This window comes from Carettochelys insculpta, chromosome 3, assembly GCF_033958435.1.
Source record: "Carettochelys insculpta isolate YL-2023 chromosome 3, ASM3395843v1, whole genome shotgun sequence".
NCBI lineage: Eukaryota > Metazoa > Chordata > Testudines > Carettochelyidae > Carettochelys > Carettochelys insculpta.
This window is the reverse complement of record NC_134139.1, coordinates 149,652,442-149,676,698: the sequence shown is the minus strand read 5'-3', so window position 1 is coordinate 149,676,698 and position 24,257 is coordinate 149,652,442. Positions and strand designations below refer to the sequence as shown.

Sequence of the window (24,257 nt, the reverse complement as noted above, 5' to 3'; positions counted from 1 at the left end):
CTGCTGTATGGTACTTCTATCTTTCCTGAACCCAGCTTGCTTGTCTGTTAGATGTTCTTCTATCTGCGATCTTAGTCTCTTGGTCAGTATCATCATCAGCACCTTGCGTAGATGACTCATTAGGGCAATCATTCTGTATTTCTTGCACTCCAGTGTACTTCCTTTCTTATGTATTGTCACTAGCATGGATCTTGTCCATTCCTTAGGTGCCTTCTATTCCTTCCATGATATATTACATAGTCAGTGTATTTCCTGAATCATTCTTTCTCTGCCATATTTAATAATCTCTCCCATGATCTTATCGTTTCCAGGGCTCTTGTTCTTATTTCACTGTTCTTTCTACTTCCTCCTTTGAAATATCAATCTCATGCTCAATGTTCAGTGGAGCTATCTCTTTCAGTTCTTTGATCAGTCTCTCTGAGACACTCAGGTCTAACTGTGCTTTGTATAGACCTGTGCAATATCTCGTCCATCTCTGTACAATCTTTTTGTTCATGATCACCTCTTCATTCTCGTCTTTGATCATCATCTGCTTCATCTGCCACTTCCTCAATTGGAACATGGAAGGTCTGAACGCTGTGGATGACTGGAAAATTAGAGCTGCTTCGGAAGGAGATGGAGAGATATGATGTGATATACTTGGACTGTCAGAGGTGTGTTGGACGGCATCGGGAGAGTTGTGTGGTTGTGAAGTCCTTTGGTCAGGGAAAGAAACAAAGCATGAGACAGGAGTTGGATTCCTTCTTCGCAAAAGATCTAGAGAAGCATTGTCAGGATACAAACCAGTGAGTGCAAGAATGATGGTAGTGAGATTCGAAGTAAAACCAATCAACATCTCGGTCATTCAAGTGTATGCACCCATGTCAGACAGTAGGGAGAAAGAGATTGAGCTATTCTATAAAGACTTGACAAAGATGCTGGAGGAGATACTGAAGAGAGATGTGTTGATCATCAGAGGAGACTGGAATGTGAATATCAGAACAGATAATGAAGGTTGGGAGAGAGTTATGGGAAGGTTTGGATACAGAGAAAGAAACAAATGAGGTGAGAAGCTCTTGGTAATCTGTAACACAAGATTCCAATGAAAGAACTGCAAGAAGTGGTCATGGCAATTGAATGACAGGAAGTCCAAGAACATGATAGATACGATTTTTGATAAGAAGAAGATGGGTAACATTAGTACAGTAGTGCCAAACTTTCCAAAGCATGGATATAGACTCAGACCTCAGTCTAGTGTTCACAAGCATCAAGCTAAAACTCAAGAGAAAAAGTGTAAGACACATTTTAAAAAGAGAAGAGACGTGGCGAGGCTAGGTGAGGAAGAAATAGGGAACGTGTTCAGAGCAGCGCTCGAAGAGAAGATGAGGAATGTGGCCACAGAGAAAGACCCAAATAAGGGAATCAAAGGGATAAACAAGGTGATAGAAGAGAGAATTGAGCAGACTGTTCCAGAAGAAGAGAAGATCAATAAAAAGTGGATTATGCAGGAGACACTGAAGTTGGTCCAAGAGAAGAGAGGAATATTTCCGAGAGGACAGAACAGCAATATAGGGTGAAATGCAATGAGGTAAGGAAAGCAGCCAGAAAAGATAAAGATAAATGGTTAGAGGAACAATGTGAAGATACAGAGAGATATTGTGGTGAATGTAACTGAATCGGCTTGCACACTTCTGTGTCAAAGTGCTAATGCTTGAGTCATGGGCAATGTAAACATTCTCTTTCATGATTGCATTACCTTAAAAAAACACATTACTGATTTAACAAAAATATACTTATTCCCTGTGTGTACATGTGCCCCTTCCTTTCGAAAGGGGCAGGTTAATGAGCGGGTTCAAAAGATGTTAATGAGGCACTTTAATGAATATGCAGCACCTCATTAGCATAATGGCAGCTGCGTCGATTCGAAAGTGCGGCTTTTTGAATCGTGCGACGCCCATGGAGACGGGACCTACCGAAGGTACCCACCCCCAGTTTTCGAAAGCCCTTCTTCCAGTCACCAGATAGGAAGAAGGGCTTTTGAAAACTGGGGGGGTCCTTTTGGAAGGTCCTGTCTCCATGGGCGGCACATGATTTGAAAAGCCGCACTTTCGAATCGCTGCGACCGCCATTATGCTAATGAGGCGCGGCATATTCATTGCAGCACATCATTAGCATGTTTCAAACCTGCTCATTAACATGCTCCTTTTGAAAGGAAGGGGCACGTGTAGACCCAGCCCTGAAGTTAAACCAAGGAAAAGAGGGATTCCTCTCTAGAATCCCGTGATATACAGTAAACTCTCTTTTAACCAGCATTCAAGTGAATGGACTTCTCTATTAACCAGCATTCCGTTGCAGCCGGTGGCTCCTCCCCTTTCCCTCCTAGGGCGGCTCCCTGTGCAGTGCAGCGTGGTGCCCTGCCAAGAATGGCACCATGTGCGGCACAGCGGCCTGCCCAGAGCAGCGCCCTGTGCAGCACAGCTCCTTGCTCTGTGGCCGAGCAGCTCCTCATGCTGAGCCACCCACAGCAGCTCCTTTTGCCACAGCCAAGCAGCTCCTCAAGCCAAGCTGCCCACAGTGGTTTGCCATGGCCATGCGCTGATCTGCCCAGAGTGTACTGAAACTTCCCACATATCTGACATGTTTGAATATCTGGCAGCCTCCCAGTCCTGGGGGTTTTGGATATCAAAGAGTTCACTGTATTACGTTTTTTGTTATTGTTGTTGGTTTTTTGTTTCAGCCCTTATATTAAATAAGTGTCTTTTCAAATGGAATAATGGAATGGTAAACTTAGTATGTGATACAAAACTGCTCAAGAGGGGTAGCTGTGTTAGTCTGTATCTGCAAAAACAGGTCCTGTGGCACTTTACAGATTAACAGATTTTTTGGAGCATAAGCTTTCATGCATCTGTTGAAGCGGTCTTTGCCTGTGAAAGTTTATGCTCCAAAAAATCTGTTAGTCTATAAGTGCCACAGGACTTCTCCTTGTTTCAGCTTGTATAGAAGAGGCCTTATACCAGTGCAGCTTACCTTGTTTTGGGTCTAGTAAAAAAACAGTAATGGCAAGGCTGTAGGTTAAAATTATTAATGTGAGCATGAAATAATCTTTAAAAAAGCTTGCAGTGTGCAGAATTGGATCTGTTGCTGACCCTTTAATCTTAGATAGTAAAGTAATCTTTCTGAGCCATCTGGTGTCTTAACAGACTTAGATTTGACTTGTATGAAAGCTCCTAGGAAAGAAATTTCATAATAAGAATTACATTATTGGTATAAAGAACATTTAGATACTGTATATTATTTTTGAATTTTAATGATTTATTTCATTGTTACTCTTTCTGTTAAGTTGCTTCTTAATATCGTCTTATTAAAAATACAGCTGTAAACTAGGTTCTACATTTTTGGTGCTTCATAAAGCGAGTTAGATGTTTTTGATGTACTCAATAGAGCATGGCCATGCATGCGCTCCTATCCACATCTCTGTCACACAGTGGCTGCTTGATTTTGGATAAGCAGTTTAGCATTTCTCTGTTTTATATTTTCATCTATAAAATAGTGATGAAACCTCACTCGTTAGGGATATTGGGATCCTTAAAGACTGTTCATCATTTGAAACCTGTCAACTTATTTTGTAAGTGATAAGCAGTAACCAAACTGAATTATTTATAGGGCAGGGCATGCAAGGCGTGCAACTGATATTTTCTACTTACGTAGCACCTTTCAGGTGAGGGTTTTGAAGCTTTGTGAAAAATAGGCACAATCTTACAGAGAACTGGAGAAAAGGAGGCAAATATCACCTGAGACCTTTAAAATTCTGCATGCCTTAGAAGAATAGGGGGAATGTCTTTTAAATGGATTTAGTGCTATTCAATTTAATTCACTTAACAGGATGTCAATCTGTGGGGCAGGTAGAACTCTAAGGTTCCTAGACTATAAATATGCTCAAGGTCATATTACTAAGAGCATTTTAGACAGACAGCTGTCAGGGGTGGTCTAGATGGTGCTTGGTCTTGCCATGAGTGCAGGGGTCTGGACTTGATGATCTTTCCTGGCTTCTTCCACTTCTAATATTCTATAGCTGTGTCTAGACTAGCCCCAAACTTTGAAGGGGGCACAGTAATTAGGGTGTCAGGAGATTACTAATGAAGTTCTGCGGTACACATGCAGCACTTCATTAGGCTAAATCTCCCCAGCAACAACTTCGAAGTGCCGGCTTGAGTGTAGCCGCAGGTAATTTGAAGTGCCTGCGCCACTCCAAAGTCCCTTTCGTCCCACGCCTACATGTAGATACTCACATTTATTCATAAGTGCACATCTAGCATGCACTAACACGGGTCTGCAACCTTTCTGAGGCGGAATGCCAAAATTTGACCTTTTGACCTCTATGTATGGTCTGAGTGCTGGCAATGCTTTTTAAAGTCACTAATAGTGCTACTTACAACAGCTTTACTAATAAATAAATCAACTTACTGTTTGGGTGGTGGTTAGTAGCACTAGCTGGTCTTTTGTTAACCCACAGGTGGCATGGCTGCATGGGGGAGGAGGGGCAGAGCTGTGCTCCTGTCTTGCGCGCCGATGAAATCTGCTTGCACGCCACTCCTGGCACCCCTGCCAGGGGTTGCTGACCTCTGCACTAACACATATACTTTCATATTATTTATTATGACAATTGTTATTTAGGGCCTGGAAACCCCAACTAGATCAAGACTCCAGGATAGCTGGTGCTAGACATGCACATAAAAAAGAGAGCATCTGCAACAAAAAGTCAAAGGTGGGGAGCAATGTATTATACATTGGGGCTGGGTCTACATGGCGCAGCTCTCCTGGCAGGTCCAAGCTAACGAGCAGCCTCGAAATTGCAAATGGCTGCTCATTAGCGTGGTCCCGCAGCTCATTAGCATAGTCGCGCAAGAGCTCATTCTTGGCAGAGGGGCATGCCGGCAGTAAAGAGGCCATGGGGATGTGCCCCTGCCGACAAAAAGCCCCTCTGTCGCCAGCTTGGTGTAAGGGGCTGGTGACAGAAGGGCTTTTTGCCGGCAGGGGCACGTCCAAACGGCCTCTTTACTGCCAGCACCCAGCTCTGCTGAGAGCGATTTCTCGTGCGGTTATGCTAATGACCTGTGGGACCGTGCTAATGAGCAGGCATTTGCAATTCTGAGGCTGCTCGTTAGCATGGACCTGCTGGGAGAGCTGCGCCATGTGGACCCAGCCTGGCTTTTCTACAAATACTGGTCAATATTCACCTTTTAAGAAATAATACATTTATTTTAGAATTCCCCTCACTTTAAAAACTTATTATGAAATGAATACACAGATATTTTATGTCATACTTTTTGTACACAAGCCAGCAAAAAAAAAATTCAAAAAGTTAGGCTGCAAACTTTATTCACACAGATACTCACGTGTGGCAATGCACGCGTCTCCGACCCAAAGATATGCAGTTGTTTACACCCATACGGTGGCTCCATGCACACACCTGGGGCTGCATGGAAACTCCCAAATTAGTCAGGTATTCTGGCCACAGCGGTCAGGCTGTTTGCGAGGCCAGGCCAGCAGTGCTAGACTCCACTTATCCTAGCACCCCCAACCTGCATACCCTCTAACACCCAGCTGCTGCCTGCTCTCTATTCTGTAAACACTCTCTCTTTTGTAGCCATTTTGAGCTCCTGTTTCTGCGGGCCTGCTGCTACTTTAGCACATTGTGTTCCCCTCTCCATTTCCCCTCCAATCACACCCCTTTCCAGTGCCTCACTCCATCTGCCCCGTCTGCACCCTTTCAGCCTTCCAAACACTTTTCCTACCCCACACAACACCACTCAGCGACGGTCCCATTCTGTTAGCCGGTGGCCGGGTAATGTGCAGTGAGGTACTCCCCTGGGTCCTAAACAACCCAGTTTTTTTTTACCGTTGGAGCAGGGACCTCCTAGCACTCTCACTTACGGCTAGGCTGTGGTAACCAAACGGTTAAAGTTCTTTTTGTTGTGCCGGCTGTGTTGCAGTGACAAAAGGGTTATCAGCAGTCAGGCTCAGATCTTAACTAGTTACAGGTTTATTAAGCTACAGTTATAAGCGTGCGGTTACAAAAGGCTATTGTCTACTTCTTATATGCTAGCAAAGTACAGGTGTTAACAAGTTACGTTACAATCCAATACAAAGATATCTGTTACCATCTAACACAATGATATCTTGACACAATGACATCTAGTTACAGAGCTCTAATTCTTTAGCTGTGCACAAAAAAGAACGGAGACCTAGCATGGGTATATCTTACCCTCTCTGAGTCTCTCGATACCAACGTAGCCAAGCCGGATCGGTCACTCAATTCCGCGGAAAGACGAATACGAGGTTGGGCGTCCCCAGTTGTGGACCTCGGGAGGCAATCACCTGACCCGACCAACAGGTAGTTGGTGGAATGCACTCAAAGTTAGAGTTCTGCTGGACCCATCTTTTATACCCCTTTTGGGTTACGTATTCTCTTTCTTATCTAAGGTGCCAGATTGTACTGGTCTGTCTTTGTGACGCCAGTTTGTTACAAGGGCATTTCTTACTTAATTTGCACTAGTAAGACAGGAGATAAGCAATTTGAGAGTACAGGACATTCTTTTTGCGGGGGCAGAGATTTCCCCTTCTGGGATGGTTGTGTGGTCATGAAATTCATCAATGCCAGCTGGGGCGATTTCCTGAGGGTCCCCCCGCCCTCTTGTTGACAGTTTGGCCTGTTAGCCTTTTATCTGTACTTTCTGCTTCTCAGGGTCACGGTGAGCTAGCACATCTGGGCTTCAATGAGGGGCATCAAAGACTGTGCTGTCAGCAGCCATTTCCGTGCCCTGTGTGCTTCTCAGTAGGGGGCGGGGGGCAGCGAGCAAGCTGGCTTGTAAGGGGGAGACTTTGTCTGGCTACACCTTCTGTGCCCCCCCTTGCACACCCTATCAGCTACTCCCTTTCTCAGGTCAGAGTCAGCCTGAGGTGCATATTGTTACAACCAGACCTCCTGCCATTACCCTTGTGTACACTTCACAGTGCCAGGGAGAGGGAAGAGGCGGAGGAGGGAGCCAGGGCTGGCACACAATGCACAAGGTTGGAACTTTCTCTTCTCTCAGCCCTGCTGCAAGGACTTGGAGGCAGAGCACCAAGCACCACAGGGGCAGCCCCACAGGCCAGAAAACACCAGGACTTGAGCACTGTGATGGCTAGCAAGCTCTGTGCAGTGCAGCAATGCCAGGGTGCCACCAATAAGACCCTCAACAGCCAAGTCAGCTGTGCCTGTTTAACTGGGTGTTCCAGTCTGAAACTGGACAACTGATTGTTCAAACTATGCTGTGTGCATAAGTCTTCTAATGTTGTTTCTTGTTCCAGTGTTTCTTTAATAACAGAAGCGCATCTGTATTAAAGTAGCACTCACTGTAAATGTCAGTATATTTGACTTCCGTAGTACAACTGGAAGTCTAAGTGATTGTTTTTAACTGAACATGTATGAGAGATGAGATGGGTTTTTTAAACATCTTTTAAAAGTGCATCATCTTTAAGATCAAGTACTGTACTACAGAGTTACCAGTGTGTTTGAGTCCAAGCCTTTCTGTAGGAGTTAAATAAATACTGCCTGGCTCAGAGGCAGATATACATGCTACATGTTGAGCAACATGTACAGTAATTCTTTTGGCTTGCCTATATATCTGGGAACTCCCAGCTCTGGCACTCTTCTTTATTTCTTTCATATCATATTATGACAGGTATTACTCAGTTTTGTCCCTGTTCCTATAAGCTAATGAGTTTGCCTCATCTCTCTTGCATCTGCATTGGTTCCAAAATATATGCAGAGATGATGACGTGGGCATTCAGCAACTAATGTGCAAAGCATGAAAATTGTCAACAATAACTCTGTTGTTACTTTTCCAGGAATGCACTGAATCTGCAATGCAGAGCCACGGTGTTCCTATGATGCGTTCTCCTTCCAACTTCTACCTAACCTAAAATGCTCATACTATTGTGCAGGGTGTGCTTTTATGCATCCATAGGGAATTGGAAAATCTCTCTTGTTTCTGTACAGGTTGGGGAAGGAGACATCCCCAAGCAGAAACAAATGGGGCAATACTATGTGCCCTCCCGTTTGCCCCCTTCTCCCTAGTGCATTTATGTGGGGGGCGGCGGGGCGTGAGGTGCCGCTCCACTGTCTTTCCTTCCACTTCCCAAGCACAGGGTTATCCTATGTGGCTTCCATGTAGTGGACCCCAGTGCTCCCAGTGCCATAGGTGGAGCCATCTTGCTGGGAATGTGGAGAAAAGGTGGCTTCTGCTTTTTTACTGCAGGGAGTAGCCATTTTGAGCTCTTGCTTTCTGCTGGCCTGCTGCTAGTTTATCTCAGCTGCAAACCAGACTGAAAACAAGCCTTCTTGTCTGTTGCCAACTATCTCTGACATTCATTGAATATATATGAATGATCATTAAAAATACCGCAACGGGAGAATTACAGCAAGCCAAGTATTTCTAACTGTTGTTACAACCCTGATGCAGTGCATGTAGACCAGCTTGCAATCACCTTCTGATTTCTCAATTCAGAGGGTCATATACTTACGAAGTACACTGAGTTTCAGCCACCTGAGAACATGTGCAAACCTGCAGGTCTCTGCTGGCTATGACAGATAGCTTTGGATATGTCTAACTGCTGTGGACAAAATCAAAACAAAAAGCAGTCAAGTAGCACTTTAAAGACTAGCAAAATAGTTTATTAGGTGAGCTTTCGTGGGACAGACTGTGGACAACTGTATGATAAAGCTACATTTAGTTAGATTTGACTGTTAACAATTGCTCTGATATGCAGTCTTTGATGGGCCGGTGGGGGGGATGTGCGGTCGGTCACTCTACTTGTTCTACTCTGCCTCAATATAGATGGAAATCGACTTTCCACATTATATATACTGACACTAGCCAGAGACTGTTGACTCTCACGTCTGTCCAATACTGAGTGGTACGGTAAACTCTTTCACGTCCACCAGCGCTGGGACCAGGAGGCTGCCAAATGTTCAGATAGTCTGGATAATAGAGAGGCATACCTAGCAACGTATAACACTAAAGAAAAACAAGATTAGATTTCAAGAAAAAAAAGTAGGCAGAGTATTTTATTTACCAACAACAGTAATATTGTACACCATAAACTTATACTGTGTTTACTGTATTTATTTGTATTTACTTTCACTGTATTGTACTTATGGAAAACATAAGTAAAATTTGCTTGGTGTTTAACTTAAACAACATTGTATATGATATGCCGGTTATTTGGGAATTCCAGGTAATAGAATGTCAGTTGAAACAGAGTTTTACTGTACAATTGTGCCAATTCTGCCAAGCCACTGTGCTCAAAATATGTCAGTATTCCACAAGCTTTGGAAGATCTTTCAAAAAATACAAATCAGTTCCTACAATTTGTTTCAATGCATCTTATCTTTAGACAAAAAATGGAACAATTAGAGACAGCTGTCATGGCACACTTTTGGACACAGAGCTTCAGCAGTTCATACTAAACAGCATCCAGCTGCAGAAGATAGACATAGACAAGAAGATAGAAAAGTGCTGTTGTTAACATACTGTGCTCCCTGGAAATATTTGTTGTGATGCTATGTGATCAACTTGAGTATTTTTAATTCAGTGAAAAGAAAATGTGTATGCTACTTGTGAATACAGTCTATTCTATGTGGGAGCAATCCCTCAGTTGCAGAAAAAAGTGGTCATTATCTGTTAATTGCTAATAAGCAAGAGGGAGGTTTGTGAGGCTGCAGCTAAGGTAGGTATTGCTGGGGTGTGCCTTCCGTGGCTGCAGCCCTGCAAACTTTAGTGTGGTGGGTAGCCAGTGTATCCCAGCACTTTCTTCTTTGGCTGAAACATCATAAATCTACATGAACCTGTGGCCTTTCTTCCAAATAATATTGTTAATTGCCAATATGCAGATTTCATTAATAGCAAAGTCATTGGGTTGGGACTCATTCCTGACAAAATGTTACTAGTTATTAATATCTGGGTTGCTAGGAAGTGGAATCTACTGTACTGGCGACAAGTGTTTGTCGTCCTTATTAAAAAGAACTGATTCGCAAATGGTTCTGAAGAGGCAGTAGAGCCATCACTTGAATGAGGCCATCAGTTTTGCATTGAAACCTCTTTTGTCAGAATGGATAAATTTGCAGCTTGTCTACATCATACCCTGGATGCTTTCAGAGTGGTGCACAAGCACTTTGAAGTCCTGTTTAAAATGGGTTAAGTGTAATGAAGTTCACAGACATGCTGCAGTTTACCGTGAAAATTTGGACCAAAACTTTTCAAACAAACTCTTTCAGTGTCATTTCTGTTTGCACTGGATGAAACAAGCTACCACATGCACTGCATCAGATACTACAGAACAGTTCTCTTCAGTCTACCTTTTCTAATGTTGACGTTCTCTCATTAATTTTTTCCAGTCTAGCCTTAACTATATGCAAAGGAGGTCAGTTGTTTTCAAAGATGGTTAAGATAAATAAAGAACTGAGATCCACAGTGCAGCAAGCCAGTTTGATTGCCTTGGGGCCAGGGTTGGTCCAAGAAATGAACTTTGCCAGGCTAATCCCTGACTTCAGTTTGTTTAAAGCTCAGTAGAAAACAGATTCATACAAAAGATATGTGTGATAGGTTCAATCACAGAGGTCTTCTTTAGGCTGGTCATGCCACTGAGGCCACCTGCCTGCCTTCTGGGGTTCACCACCACCCTGTCCTGGTGGACCAGAAGCTCTGATCTTCCCCAGAGTTGGCGTAATAGCGCCCCCCCCCAGAAGAGCAACACACATGCTTCATCAGCTGTAGGAGGGCTCAGCTACAGGGCCTCAAAAGGGACTAAAACCCTTCAACTAAAGCCATCTTATTCTATAAAAGTTTTACACAGCAATAGCTTATGTGATTAGCTCTTTTTATCAATGAAAGTGAGGGATGCACAGCTAATTATTTACACAGGACTTGATAATGAAAGTGATTGTATTCAGGATAAAAAATAGGATTTAAGTTAATGCAAATGAAAATGGATCAAAGCCCAAATAAACAAAATAAGTCAATTAAGCCTAATATGCTAAGAAACTGGGTACATGCAAATTATGACCCTAACAGTCATTCTAATAAATTTTTTTTCACAAGCAAAGCAGCTTCCTAGCTTGGGCCCAGTCCTTCTCCCTGTTCAATATTTCGAGTAGGCACCTTGCATGGTAAATCTCCTGGTATCAGGCAACCCTGTTACTTGGTTTCCAAACTTTCTAGCCCCTTCTGTGAAGGTGGGAATTCTTTGTATTCAGTACAAACTTTGTATTACCTTGGGTGGAAAAGTATAAAATCCAAAATGGGTCCCAGTGTCAGTTGGCATGACCGCATGTCTGTTAAGGGCTAAATACAGCTTGGACTTAGAGGACAAGAAAGCCATTCACAGATTGTTGGTGTGAGTACCGAGCCATTACGTTTCTGGAATATCATTATTGGCCCCCATTAGCATATTTAGAATTACAAACAAATTCACACTTCGTATTTCTAACTCCAAATACAAAACTGCCACATGCACAGAAATAGAATGTACATATTCATCAGATTGTATCTGTAAAAATGATAGGCAATAGGCATCTCGTGACGTGATGTCTTAGAGTTATACCTATTCGTATCTATAAAGCATGGGGGCATGACAGTATGAATTGTGTTATATTGCTTTTAAATTAATAGAAATGCCCATAACCAAGGTGATTTGTTTTTTTTTTATGTATCAGACACACCATTTGCTATGTTACGTTAGTTATGTTATATATGTGTTACTGTATATAAGTTATTTGTGACTATGTTTTGCTGTTACACCTTCATCAAAAGCAAAAGTTGCTGTACTAGAAATTTATCTTAAAAGGTTTGTAAAATAAGCCTAATTACAATTAGGGCTGTTTGTTGAATGAAGTGTGAGTATGATATATTACATTTGTGTGAAATATCAGACAAGTAGATTAGTGTATATCAGGTCTCTAGAGATAGTTGTTTTAATGTGAACACCTATTTTTGTTTTTATATTTTGTAGAAGAATTGATAAGTCTGTGTAAAGTTAAGTAGTAATTCTAAGTGATTTTTAGTCAATATTGTTATATCTGAATTCCACTATATTTGGCTTCAGCAGTAGTTGATACATAAAGACAAATTGCTTTGTTTCTGCTTTCATTGTAGTGAACTAGTTATCTGTCTTATCTGTCAGTCCTAGCATGGAGTTGATAAGGTGTCTAGTGTCAAGCTGATGGTCAGTACTGGTCAGGTAGTACTTCTGTGGAAACCTATTAACTCTTTAATTGCTAACTATACCTAATTCCTGTTGTTGACTATGAAAACAAAAAGCAGTCAAGTAGCACTTTAAAGACTAGCAAAATAGTTTATTAGGTGAGCTTTCGTGGGACAGACCCACTTCTTCAGACCATAGCCAGACCAGACCAGACTCAATATTTAAGACACAGAGAACCAAAAACAATAAGCAAGGAGGACAAATCAGAAAAAGATAATCAAGGTGAGCAAATCAGGGAGTGGAGGGGTGGGGGGGAAGATCAAGAATTAGATTGAGCCAAGTATGCAGACGAGCCCCTATAGTGACTCAGAAAGTTCCCATCACGATTTAAACCATGTGTTAATGTGCCGAATTGGAATATAAATGTCAGCTTGTCCACTTCTCTTTCTAAAACGGTGCGATAATTTCTCTTCAGTAACACACATACCTTGAGGTCATTGACAGAATGCCCCATTCCATTAAAATATTGACTAACTGGTTTGTGGATCTGGAGCATTTTGATGTCTGTTTTGTGCCCGTTGACCCTTTGTCTAAGGGAGTTAGAAGTCTGTCCAATATACAAAGCATCTGGGCATTGTTGGCACATGATGGCATATATGATGTTAGTAGAGGAGCATGAGAAAGTGCCCGTGATTCTGTGAGTAACCTGGTTAGGTCCAGTGATGGTATTTCCAGAGAAGATATGTGGACAAAGCTGGCAGCGGGCTTTGTTGCAGGGAAAGGTTCCAGGACTGGTGTTCCTGGGGTATAGACTGTGGCTGTTAGTAAGGATCCTCATGAGGTTGGGAGGTTGTCTGTAGGAGAGAACAGGCATGTCACCTAGGGCCTTCTGGAGTGTAGCATCCTGATTAAGAATAGGTTGTAGGTCTTTAATAATTCGTTGCAGTGGTCTGAGTTGGGGGCTGTAGGTGATGATCAGTGGTGTTCTGTTCTTGGCTTTTTTGGGCTGATCTTGGAGTAGCTGGTCTCTGGGTATGCGTCTGGCCCTGTCGATTTGTTTTTTTACTTCTCCTGGTGGGTAACTGATAGTGTATAGACTAGCACAGCTTACTCTCTGTTTCTTGTTGACTATGGTGTGAGTTTTGTTCCTTGTAGTCTGTTAATTCTTTAAACAATCTGGTTTTTATTGCATCAGCAAAGTTCAGATCTTTTGTTTTTTCAGGAGCAGCTTAGAATTTGTGTCATGAGAGTTCTTAATCCAGCCCTACCCTTACACACACTTATCTAATGAGCTAGATCTGTTGTGATGCCAGGAGCTAGGCTAATTCTCAAAGCTTTTGTTTGGGGACTGGAAAGGATTTTTCTCATAGGATAAACTTAGCAAACTGCTGCCTGGTTTTCCCATCATCTATCCAGTATATCTGGATTTGGGTGTGTTATATAGGTGCTGACTCCATGGGTGTTGTGGGGCTTAGGCATTCACAGGAAAAAATATTTGCTCAGCATCTCAGAGTCAGAGCTTAAGTGTGGAATGTGCTACTACGAGCTTCTGCGCTTGTGGCAGGGAGTGTGTTCATAAACAGAGGCAGGGTGATAAAGTAACAAAAAGCTTCAGAGAGGTAGCCGTGTTAGTCTGTATCTTCGAGAACAACAGGAAGTCCTGTGGCACCTTATAAACTAACAGATATTTTGGAGCATAAGCGTTCGTGGGCAAAGACCGTGCATCTGATGAAGCTGGTCTTTGCCCATAAGGCTTATGCTCCAAAATATGTTAGTCTATAAGGTGTAACAAAAACCTTGTAATTAAATTAAATTAAGGATTGTTAGATCAGGGTTGTGCAAAGTGGGAGGCAGGCCCCTTCAGCGGGGCATGAAATGTCATAAGGTGGGGGGGGCGCAGCATGATCAGCTTCTGGGTCTTAAGCTCATTAAAAATGTTTAATTATGTTACTATTTTTAATGTATGCCTATTCATGTTTATATACTGATTAATAAAGTTTTTACATTCTGCACACATATTTTCTCACACGGACCAAGAGGGTTTTTGTCATATGAACACATCTGAAAATTCCATCAGTTTGGATTACCTTAGATGGGAAAAGGCCTTGCCATTTGCAGGAATGAAAAATGGGGTCCAAAGTAAAAAGTTTACTCATCTTTGTGTTAGATTATCCTGAAAGTATTCCCAGGCATGCCAGTTAAAAGATAAGGAAACAAAGGATTGAAATAAATGGTCTATTTTCAGAATGGAGAGCAGTAAATAAAGATATCCCCCTAGGAGCTTATAATGGTCTGGTATCAGTACTGTTCAATATATTAAAAAATGGTCTGCTAGAAGGGGTAAATAGTGAAGTATAAAAATTTGCAGATAATACCACTTTATTCATGATAGTCAAGTCTAAAACAGACTACAAAGAGTTACAAATGGATTTCACAAAACTGAGTGATTTGGGAGCAAAATGGCAGATGAAATTAAAAGTTAAATGCAAGCTAATATAAATGGCAAAATATAACCCAACAATACATACAAAATAATGGTATTTGAATTAGTTGTTACTCACCAAGAAAGAAATCTTGGAGTTGTTTCCAGAGGACTACAAATTCATCAGAATCTATCTCACTGTGCCTGTATCATCCTGAACTGTAGAATTCTCATTCTCCAGCTTCAGAGGACTTAAAAATTATCTCCACTCATCAATGGGACAGACACAACTGAATAATGTAGCTGTCCTTAACATGGCTCAAAATAATCCCAGGGGAGCTAGATGTAAATAAGATTTGCTGACAGTTTCATCCAGAAAGCTGTGGCAAGACACCAATATCTTTAAACTGGGATGTTAGTGAAGAAAGTTTGTTGGTGATTGCAATGATTTTAATACACCGTAATTAATGATATTGTAATTATGTAGCTCATAACAATTGAATCATTACAATAAATAGATACCAACGAGAGACACTTTCAATAGCTAGAATATGACAGAAGTAAATAAATATGCTGAAAATAGACACACACACACCTACACACACACCACCACTGGCAGAATAGCCCTTACCCAAACACACATGCCTCTTCAATAGCACCCATTGGCCAAAACAAAAGTGTGGTGTAAATTACAATCACAGTTTTAGCCACCTTCATAAGTGACATGGAGGGGACACACGGGGGGCCATGTGCATCCCTCTGTCAGCCCACCCTCACACTCACCATGAGTGCTGTGTTCCTTCCAATGGAACACACCTTCCCTGCAGCATCATGGCCCAAAAGCACCACTCCTAGGCTGTTCTGCTGTAGGGGGGATGATGGTGGGTGGAATAACTGCCCCTGAACCCCCACCAGAAGAAGCACAATACTTAGCTGATGCCCTCCCCTCCTCCCCGCAATCCCTGCTCTGGTCACCTCTGGCCAGCTCGATTTTGGTTTGTGGGTTAAAATGGGTCAAATGTAAATCCCCCGTAACTCAGTGGGTTTCCTGGTATGAGCTCAGAGCAATTTCTTGCATGATGATGGTGTGTATCTCATTCTGTGTATGACTCTCCTTGTCTCCTTTCTCCTGCCTTCTTGATGGAGGAGGGGAACAAGCTCTGACTTCCAGGGCAAGCCTGAGCACATAAACAGCATATTTCCCTGATTTGTATCTCTCAAGTTTGTAGAACCAGGCTCAATTGGTACCCTGTTGAAATCCTCTCTGGTACTTCCCACCTATTGAATATGTATTTTACTAAGGCTGAGGCCTATTTAACCATAATGCATGGGTGCTAGAACAATTTGTAGAGTAGGGGTGCTGAGAGCCCTTGAACCCAACTGTAAACCCTGTGTGTGATGGACAGACACCACTTCAAGCCAGGGCGTGTGGCAGCACTCCCAGCCCCCCTAGTTCTACCACCTATCCTACAATAAGGTATATGTGCCTCATAATTTCTGTGTCCATGTCTGATTGTGGTCTTATTGCCTACAAGGCCTTCAGTAGAGATCCCTGGGAGAGAAGAGTCTAAAATAAAGAAGTACACAGTAGTGAACTGTTTCTCTCAGCAGTGCCAACCACCTTTATGGGCCCCCAGGCAAGGTGGGTGGGGGGTCTGGCTCTGTGCCCCCAGAGGGGCAGTGCCTAGGGTGGAAGGGGGATGGGCCTAGGGCAATTAGACTTTAGTGCCACCCAGACCTTAACTCTGGACCTCTCCCCCTTCCACCCATGTGGAATGGCATCAGTCTAGGCCCCTTTGAAATGCAGGGCAATGAGGCAACTAACTTTTTTGCCCCCTCCCGTCAGTGGGCCTGGTTTCTCTTCAGAAATGGCTAGCTCGTAGCAAATACAATAGCACTCATGAAATAGTATATTGAACCCACTTTGTTAAATTACAGAAAAACTACATCTTTGGCCAGACTAAAATCTAAAAAATCCTAATGTGCTGAAGTTGCCAGATGTGTAATAATTAAATCATAATTAACGTCTTCTAACTTATGGTTCCACTGCTTCTGTAAATAACCCAGAATTCAGGGCTGTCTTCAGAAATGAATTAGAAACTGCCAGATAAGTTAATCATATCTTCCCTGTTTTCCTCACAGAACATAAATGTAGTTCACTTTCATTTAATTTCATTTCATTATTTCTTTGAGAATCATTAGGATCTTTTTCTTATATTGCAGATAGCTGGCGCTTTATGGTGGTACTTTGTGTCAAAAGGAATTGAGTACCTGGACACAATATTTTTCATCCTGAGGAAGAAATTTAATCAAATCAGTTTCCTTCACGTCTATCACCATTTCACTATGTTCACCTTGTGGTGGATTGGCATCAAGTGGGTTCCAGGAGGACAAGGTGAGTCTTTTCGCTGAAGTCAGTATAGAAATAAATGTGAGAATCAACCTATTTGAAATTAATAAAGAAACCACTATTAATGGAGAGAACTTATTTCAGAATAAAAGTACCTCATTCCTGTGGGTTATCCTAACCAGAGGCAGCATTGCATATATAGTTCCTCAGAGACTCTTCCATTGCATAAGTCTGTTCAAACATCATTGGATCATTACACTAGCGTAACTTCCTCCTGTATGAAATGAGGGGGAGAAAGAGGTGACAGACTATAGTTTTATGAATTGCAAAACACTACTCATAGGCATTGACCACAAGATTGAGATTCCATCTTTTCCAATTGTATCTTTAGAAAACTTGTCATCTTGCTATATGGAGCAGGAAGATTTGTCTCTCTGACCAACAGAAGCTGGTCCAGTAAAAGATATGACCTTACCCACCTACCTTACCCATATCTCTAATATGCTGGGACTGACACAACTAGAATAACCCTGTCTAACCTAGAATTTTTCAGCTACAGAGAACTAGGAATTAGAACTGTGGGCCAGTTTTTGCCATATTACTTCAAACTAAATCCACTGAAATTAATGGCACTATCCTGAATTTTTATTAGCACAGAATTCGGCGCTATGTGTGAATTTTTTTTTTTTTTTTAACAAAGCAAATATCAAAATCTTAATTACTAATTTGAAGCTTATCAATAAACCTGTGTCAGCAGGTTGTAGAAGGTGTTAATAATAATACAAACCTGTAATTAACATTCTTTCTGTTCCTGTAAAAGTCACAACAATGAAATCTAATGTCCATTGTTTTCTCCACACCCTTCCGTAATTACATTGTTCCCCTGCGTCATGTCTTGCTGTGCTTGTCTAGCTCAACTTATAAATTCTCCTGTAGAAGTGGTCAGAAGAAAATATCCCATTCTATTTGTAAAGGGTTGTAAAAGTAACTACAGCATACTTTACAATAATGATCCATGGAGTCCAGGTTAAATTAAACCTTTATTAAAATATTCATATACTAAATGGTGTATTTTGGATTTTTTTACACATTCACACACTATGGCTGTGTCTACACTAGCAAGTTCTTTCAAAAGATTTTTCGAAAGAAGGGGGCTCTTTTGAAAGAGTCCATGGAGCATCTACACACAAAAAGCATTCTTTCAAAAGTAAATCGAAAGAATGTGGTGCTCCTTTCAAAATCACTCTTCCTTTCCTGTTTCAGGAAGAGCGCTCCCTTTTGAAACAGCAACGAAGGGTCCTGTGGCACCTTATAGACTAACAGAAAAGTTTTGAGCATGAGCTTTTATGAGCACAGACTCACTTCATCATATGCTGCATCTGATGAAGTGAGTCTGCTCACAAAAGCTCATGCTCAACACTTTCATGTTAGTCTATAAGGTGCCACAGGACCCTTCGTTGCTGTTACAGATCCAGACTAACACGGCTACCCCTCCGTCCCTTTTGAAAGTTTCTTTTGAAAGTAAACCTGTGTGGAGGCTCCACAGGTCCTTTCTTGCGAACAGTCTTTGTTTTCGATCCCTGGCCTATTCTTTCGAAAGAATGGGGGCTGTGTGGACGCTCTCTTTCAAAAGAGCAGATCACTCTTTTGATCCGCTTTTTTGTGTGTGGATGCAGTCTTTCAAAAGAAGTTCTTTCAGAAGAGATCTTCCAGAAGAGCTTCTTTCGAAAGATCTCTGTAGCGTAGATATAGCCTATATGTTAGAATAAAAAGGTATGGTTTTATAAATATTTCAACCCATAGTGTAAGCTTCATATCCACAGCTTTGTGTACAGGGGTTGGAGGACACAATTCTCCCAAGTCCAGCCAAAGCATGAGAGTATTCCTGGCTTCCCTCTCTGTTCATAGTCACTGATGTTCGTTGCATTTGTTACATGAGGGGTGTTGTGTGGCCATTGAATATGTGCCCTGAACTCCCCTAAGCCTGTGCATGGGCCCATTTCAAAGTTCAGTTCCATTCTGTCGTCATGTTGTTTAGCCTCTACAGTTCCTGGCACTGGCTGAAGAAATGCAGCAGGTCAGTGTTGTGGTCCTTCTGCAGCAACAGAAGCCTGGTATTAAGTCAGAGTTTCACCCAATATCAACTAGGATTGGTATCAAGATGTTACAGATTTCTTTGTGTGTCTATGTATACCACTGTTTTCTAATAGATGACACCATTGCCTGCATGCAAGCGGGTCTGCATTTTCTGGTGGAGTCTCAATTCACAATAATTTTCAAGAGTGGGGTTTGACATTCAAGTCCATATTTTAAGGGCTTGTCTACAAATGGAAATTGTCCCTGAGGAATTCCATATGCAATGCTGCCTCTGGTTAAGTTAACCCACAGAAATGAGAAACTTTTATTCTGAAATAAGAATTAATTAGGAACAACTCCATGGGTAGACAAGTCCTTAGGCATCTATGTAAGTGGTTCTGGTTTATTTAAGACCACAATTCATTCTGTGTATTTGGGTGCCTATTTTGACTGCCGGTAGATGGCAATATTAACATTGATGTAAAGAATTGTTACATTTAAAGGAAAGTCCTGCAATACCAGTACTAGTGTTTTATAGTTCTCTTTTTTCAGAGTGGATTGTTAAAAATGATGTACTGCATGCTGCCAACTCCCATATAACTGAGGTCATGTAAGTAGTCCCATTGAAGTAAGTGAGGCTGCTCACATGACCTAGTTATTCAGATGAATACATGTGTGCAGACAAGCATCCACATTCAAACCTGTCTAAAGGCCAAAAGATAAGGATTTCAGCATAGGTTCAATTGTTATGCACATTGCTCTTTAGTGTTGACAAGATTGTTAAGATAAAATTTGACAGTTTTATTTTACTGTGTAATGTAAATAGAGAGAACTTTTTTAGTTTTTGTGTTTAAAAAGAACACTAAATAGATTTTTTTTAACAGCCTTTTTTGGAGCCCAAATGAATGCTTTCATTCATGTTGTTATGTACATGTACTATGGATTAGCTGCCTGTGGCCCTAAATTTCAGAAATATCTGTGGTGGAAGCGATACTTGACCATATTACAAATTGTAAGTAAAATCTTTCTCAAAAGTTGCTTTGTTGCTTGTTTGCTAAGTAGAATGTGTTCCAACCAACCATGAGGCCAGATGGCTGTCACTTAGTCACAGATCAAGTCAGAAACTAATGTATTACTAGAAGTACCATGGACTTTTGAAATAATTATACATAAAAATTGCCGTTTGAATACTCCTTTTAGAATAGTTAAAACTTGCAATTAGCCAGTAATAGTAATTTAAACTGTTATTTTGCTTTTGCAAAATAATCAACCCTGTATCAATTTGATTATAGTGGCATAACAAAAATAATGAAGACCTGATTACCAGAAGGCAATTACAGTATGAAACTTTTCTGTGCCCTTAACGTAGTCTCTGTTTCAAAGGAAAAGGCAATAAGTTTGTTATTTAATGTTATTATTTACTTAGCAGCAAATGCTAGTGCAGACTTTATTTAAGGGTCTGAAGTTATTTCCATTAATTCCTTTTACATTTTTAAATGAATTTTAGTGTTAGTTAAACAGCATTATTTCAATCTTCAGACCAGGTGCAACACAGAAAGTGGTACTGAGTTTTCTAATGCTACCCTGCTGATCTGTTTCAACTCTGAACTACCAATAATCCCCTCTATGGGGAAGAAGCCTCCCGATCTATTCATTACCTGGTTTCTAAGATGATCATCAGGAAAGTCATTTGGTTCCAGCTTTAAATTTTGGGTTTTGTGATGTGTGAACAAAAATCCATAATGTTCTAGATCAGGGATGAGCAAACGTTTTATGTCGAGTCTCACTTTTCGGCCCTGCAGTTGTCCGGGTGCCCCCCTGACCTGTGGGAGGACTACAAGAAGGGATGCGGCGGGAGGCGCTCTGGAAGGGGTTGCTGGGGAGCTCCAGGGGATGCCCAGAAGGAGGCGGGGAACTTAGGGGGAGGACCCTGGGAGGGTATGTGGGGGACCAAGTGGACTTACAGCTGCATTGTATGGATGAGTAGTGGTGGCACCAGGCTGAAGGCAGCCCTGCACCCCCACAGGCAGCACTCACTCCACGCTGGCATCTTGGGGAACTCCTGAGGGCCAGCGTGACACGGGCTGCGGGGACAAAGGCGGCCACTTTACCAAGCATGGGACTTACTGACTTGGCCCTGCCGCTTGATTCAGGGCCTCTGAATATTCTGATTGGCCCTGCATTAAGAGTGGGGGGCATTTCCTTGGTGATAGCATAGGTGGAGACTGCAGGGGCAAAAGTAGAAGGCTGGGGAGGCGGCAAAGCCATGGAGACGAAGAAGCCAATTGCATTGTGCCCCCTTACAAAATGTTTTGCCCCCCTCTGGGGGCACGCCCCCACTTTGTACACCCCTGACCCCAGTTTAAACTGAGTCTATTTATTTTCCCACATAAGATACCAGAGAGCAGCCAAGCGTTAATTATTTGTAATTGTTGTTGTTCTATTAAGCTTCAATATGTACACGTAAGTTAACTGGCAGAGGTAAAATTGAAAAGGCTTTTTCTTGCAGATTTTGTAGACCTTATCTTTGTACAAACTTGCATGGTACTCAGTAAATCAGTTTTAATGTGCACCTTTGGTTAATTCAGTGCAAGTCTTGCACTTATGTAAAACACAAATTGTGTGTTTTTCTTTATAATAAACACTTTATTGTACTTTCAGTAAAAGTTGGTACAGTCAAACCTAATATAACATCTAATATTTTATTATGCACTACTTTCTTTTTTCAGATTCAGTTCCACGTGACTCTGGGCCACACAACCATGTCTATTTATATCGACTGTCCCTTCCCTAAATGGATGCACTGGGGTGTAATAATCTATGCTATCACCTTTATTATCTTGTTTGGTAACTTCTACTATCGGACATATAAAATACCCAAGCAACCAATTAAGAATGGCAAAATAGCAAATGGTGCTGTTGCAAACGGTGCAACCAAACCAGAAAATGATCTAGTGGTGGAAAATGGAAGAAAGCAGAAAAAGGAAAAAGCAAAAGGAGAATAACTTATCCAGGCCTTAACCATTGCTGGCAGTGGGAAACCTCCAATTTGGTTTAAAAAGAAAAAGGAAAAAAAAAACCATTCTGTACTAATTAATCCATAGGTTAACGAAGAGCTAGAGCACAGATATTTTCATTATTTATGAAGATTGTTTTAACAAAAAAACCCTTCAAGTTAAATTTCTATTATAATTATGTAATAATCAAGCATTTGATTATCTCTGTGTGAACTTTTAGACCACTGGCGTTGGTAAATGCAATGAAGAATTGCAGTAAATAACATGTATTAGCAGTCCAAAGGTTAGTATCAACATTGATGCCACTGATTTGTTGAAGACCACATTTATTTGTGGAAATAGGTAGCTTTAGAGTATTTCTGTTTTTGACAGAAATATATTATCTGAATTATGATGTTGTGTGTTCTGATCAGAAAATACAACTTCTCTTATTATTAATCTAGAATATCTCAAGACACAATTATGTTTATATGCTGTTGGAACAGTTTATTGAGTTACCAGACTCTCCTTGTTTTGATTTAGTGTCTGCTACAATTTTTCTTATATTATGGAAATATACCTACCTCTTCATCTGCTGAAAGGAACATTTAACATTAAATAACTTTAATTTCTAAGATATGGATTCTTGTAATATCAATGTCAGTTAATGCTAATTGGAAAAATATCATTTTCTTGAAAAAATATATTTTCACCTTTTTTGTACAATTATCATGCCTCTTTTAATGCAAACTCAGAATGGTATTCCGGATCTGATTAAGCAGGAAAAAAAATTTTTTTAAATATATTTATATGAAACAATGATGGCTTAATTTTTTCCATCAGAAGTAAGGCTATTCTAGCTTTTCCCCAACCTCCATTATGTCCATGGTGCTAACTCTTGTAACACTCAAAATGATTGTATGTTGTTATGGTGAAGAGGAACATACTGTAGAACTTAATCCTTCTTTTGAAAAAGCTACGTGTATTCAATGCCAGTCATGTTAAATAGAAAACAGGTGCTCTACTTCAGGAGAGAGAATTTGCAGTTAAAGTACTTCGTTACACTAAATACACTGTAGGTATATTCTGGAAATGTCTACCAATAAGTTGGTCTTGCATCTTAGTACTGTAATGGTTGTAGACTACATATCGTTCAAGCATACACTGTATGTACACAAATGGTACTGTTTGCAGGCCACTGTCTAATGTAAATGATAGAGGTAGGTTGTTGGAATTCCTTCTATATTGCTGGCTCATGCCGATCTAGGTTACAGGGTTGCTCTTCCCATCATTCTTTAGTCAAAACAGTTATAAGAAGGCAAAGAAAGCTTCACAAAGATTATGCTCTCCTTCCATGAGGAAATCATGGCAGTAATTATTATTCCTTTTCTGTTAAGCTGTGGATACTGAAGCATAGAGAATTGTCTCTTATGCCAGCTCACAATGAACATGAGGCAGAGCTGGGCCTACAGCGTATGTCTCTGAACTCCTGTTTCCCTGCTGAGCCCATGAGAGCTCGCCTGCTGGTTCCCAGGTAAATTTCTGATGTGTGTGGTTAAAAACAGGTTTATCAGTAGTCAGCTCTCTTACATTGGGGAAATGTCACAATTGCTAAAGTATAGAATTGATAAGAAACTCTGTATGTAGAAGTTAAAATATTCAGCACAATTTAAAAATCTTAACTGTTATTCATCTTCCTTATAATAAATGATAGGCAAACAAAACCAACAGCTGCTCTGTTACTATGTTTCTGTCCTTCCCCATTTGACTGAACTTTGTATCTAAGACAGGTATACAATGTTGTCTGTAGTACTGGAAATAGAGGTTAAATTGGAAGTCAGTTCTTCCATAGTAAGCCCTCTACCTGCCCATAAGCAGAATACATGACAAGGTACTGAATTGCTAGCAAGTAGAGGCTCTAATGCCCTGGAACTGGTCTATGACACTTAATTATCCTATTGGCTTAGTTTATATGCTTTCCAGAAACCCTCTCTGAATTTGTACAAATACGTATTCCTGTGTAACGATTATCATAATGCATGTGGAAGGAGCAAGTGTCAAGGTGTCTCTCAAACCAATTTGCATATATCCTCCTTATTTCTAGTAAACTAGCTTTTTGGCTTGGTGGGGTTTTTTTTCCTTTCTTTTTAAGCCAAATGAGATAAGGGGCACATACATTAATATCTTCTGG

General features: G+C 41.1%; 1 protein-coding gene across 1 annotated transcript in view; it reads left to right on the top strand.

The window, feature by feature from the left end:
• ELOVL4 (ELOVL fatty acid elongase 4) overlaps window positions 1–24,257 on the top strand; it is an 82,279-nt gene that overhangs the window by 56,714 nt on the left and 1,308 nt on the right. Inside the window, exons 4-7 of the mRNA XM_074988870.1 lie at window positions 16,868–17,039; window positions 19,955–20,082; window positions 21,800–22,370; window positions 23,464–23,600. Of these exons, the coding sequence (XP_074844971.1) occupies window positions 16,868–17,039; window positions 19,955–20,082; window positions 21,800–22,075 (576 nt within the window). The 3' untranslated portion in view covers window positions 22,076–22,370; window positions 23,464–23,600. The remainder of the gene's footprint in view (window positions 1–16,867; window positions 17,040–19,954; window positions 20,083–21,799; window positions 22,371–23,463; window positions 23,601–24,257) is intronic.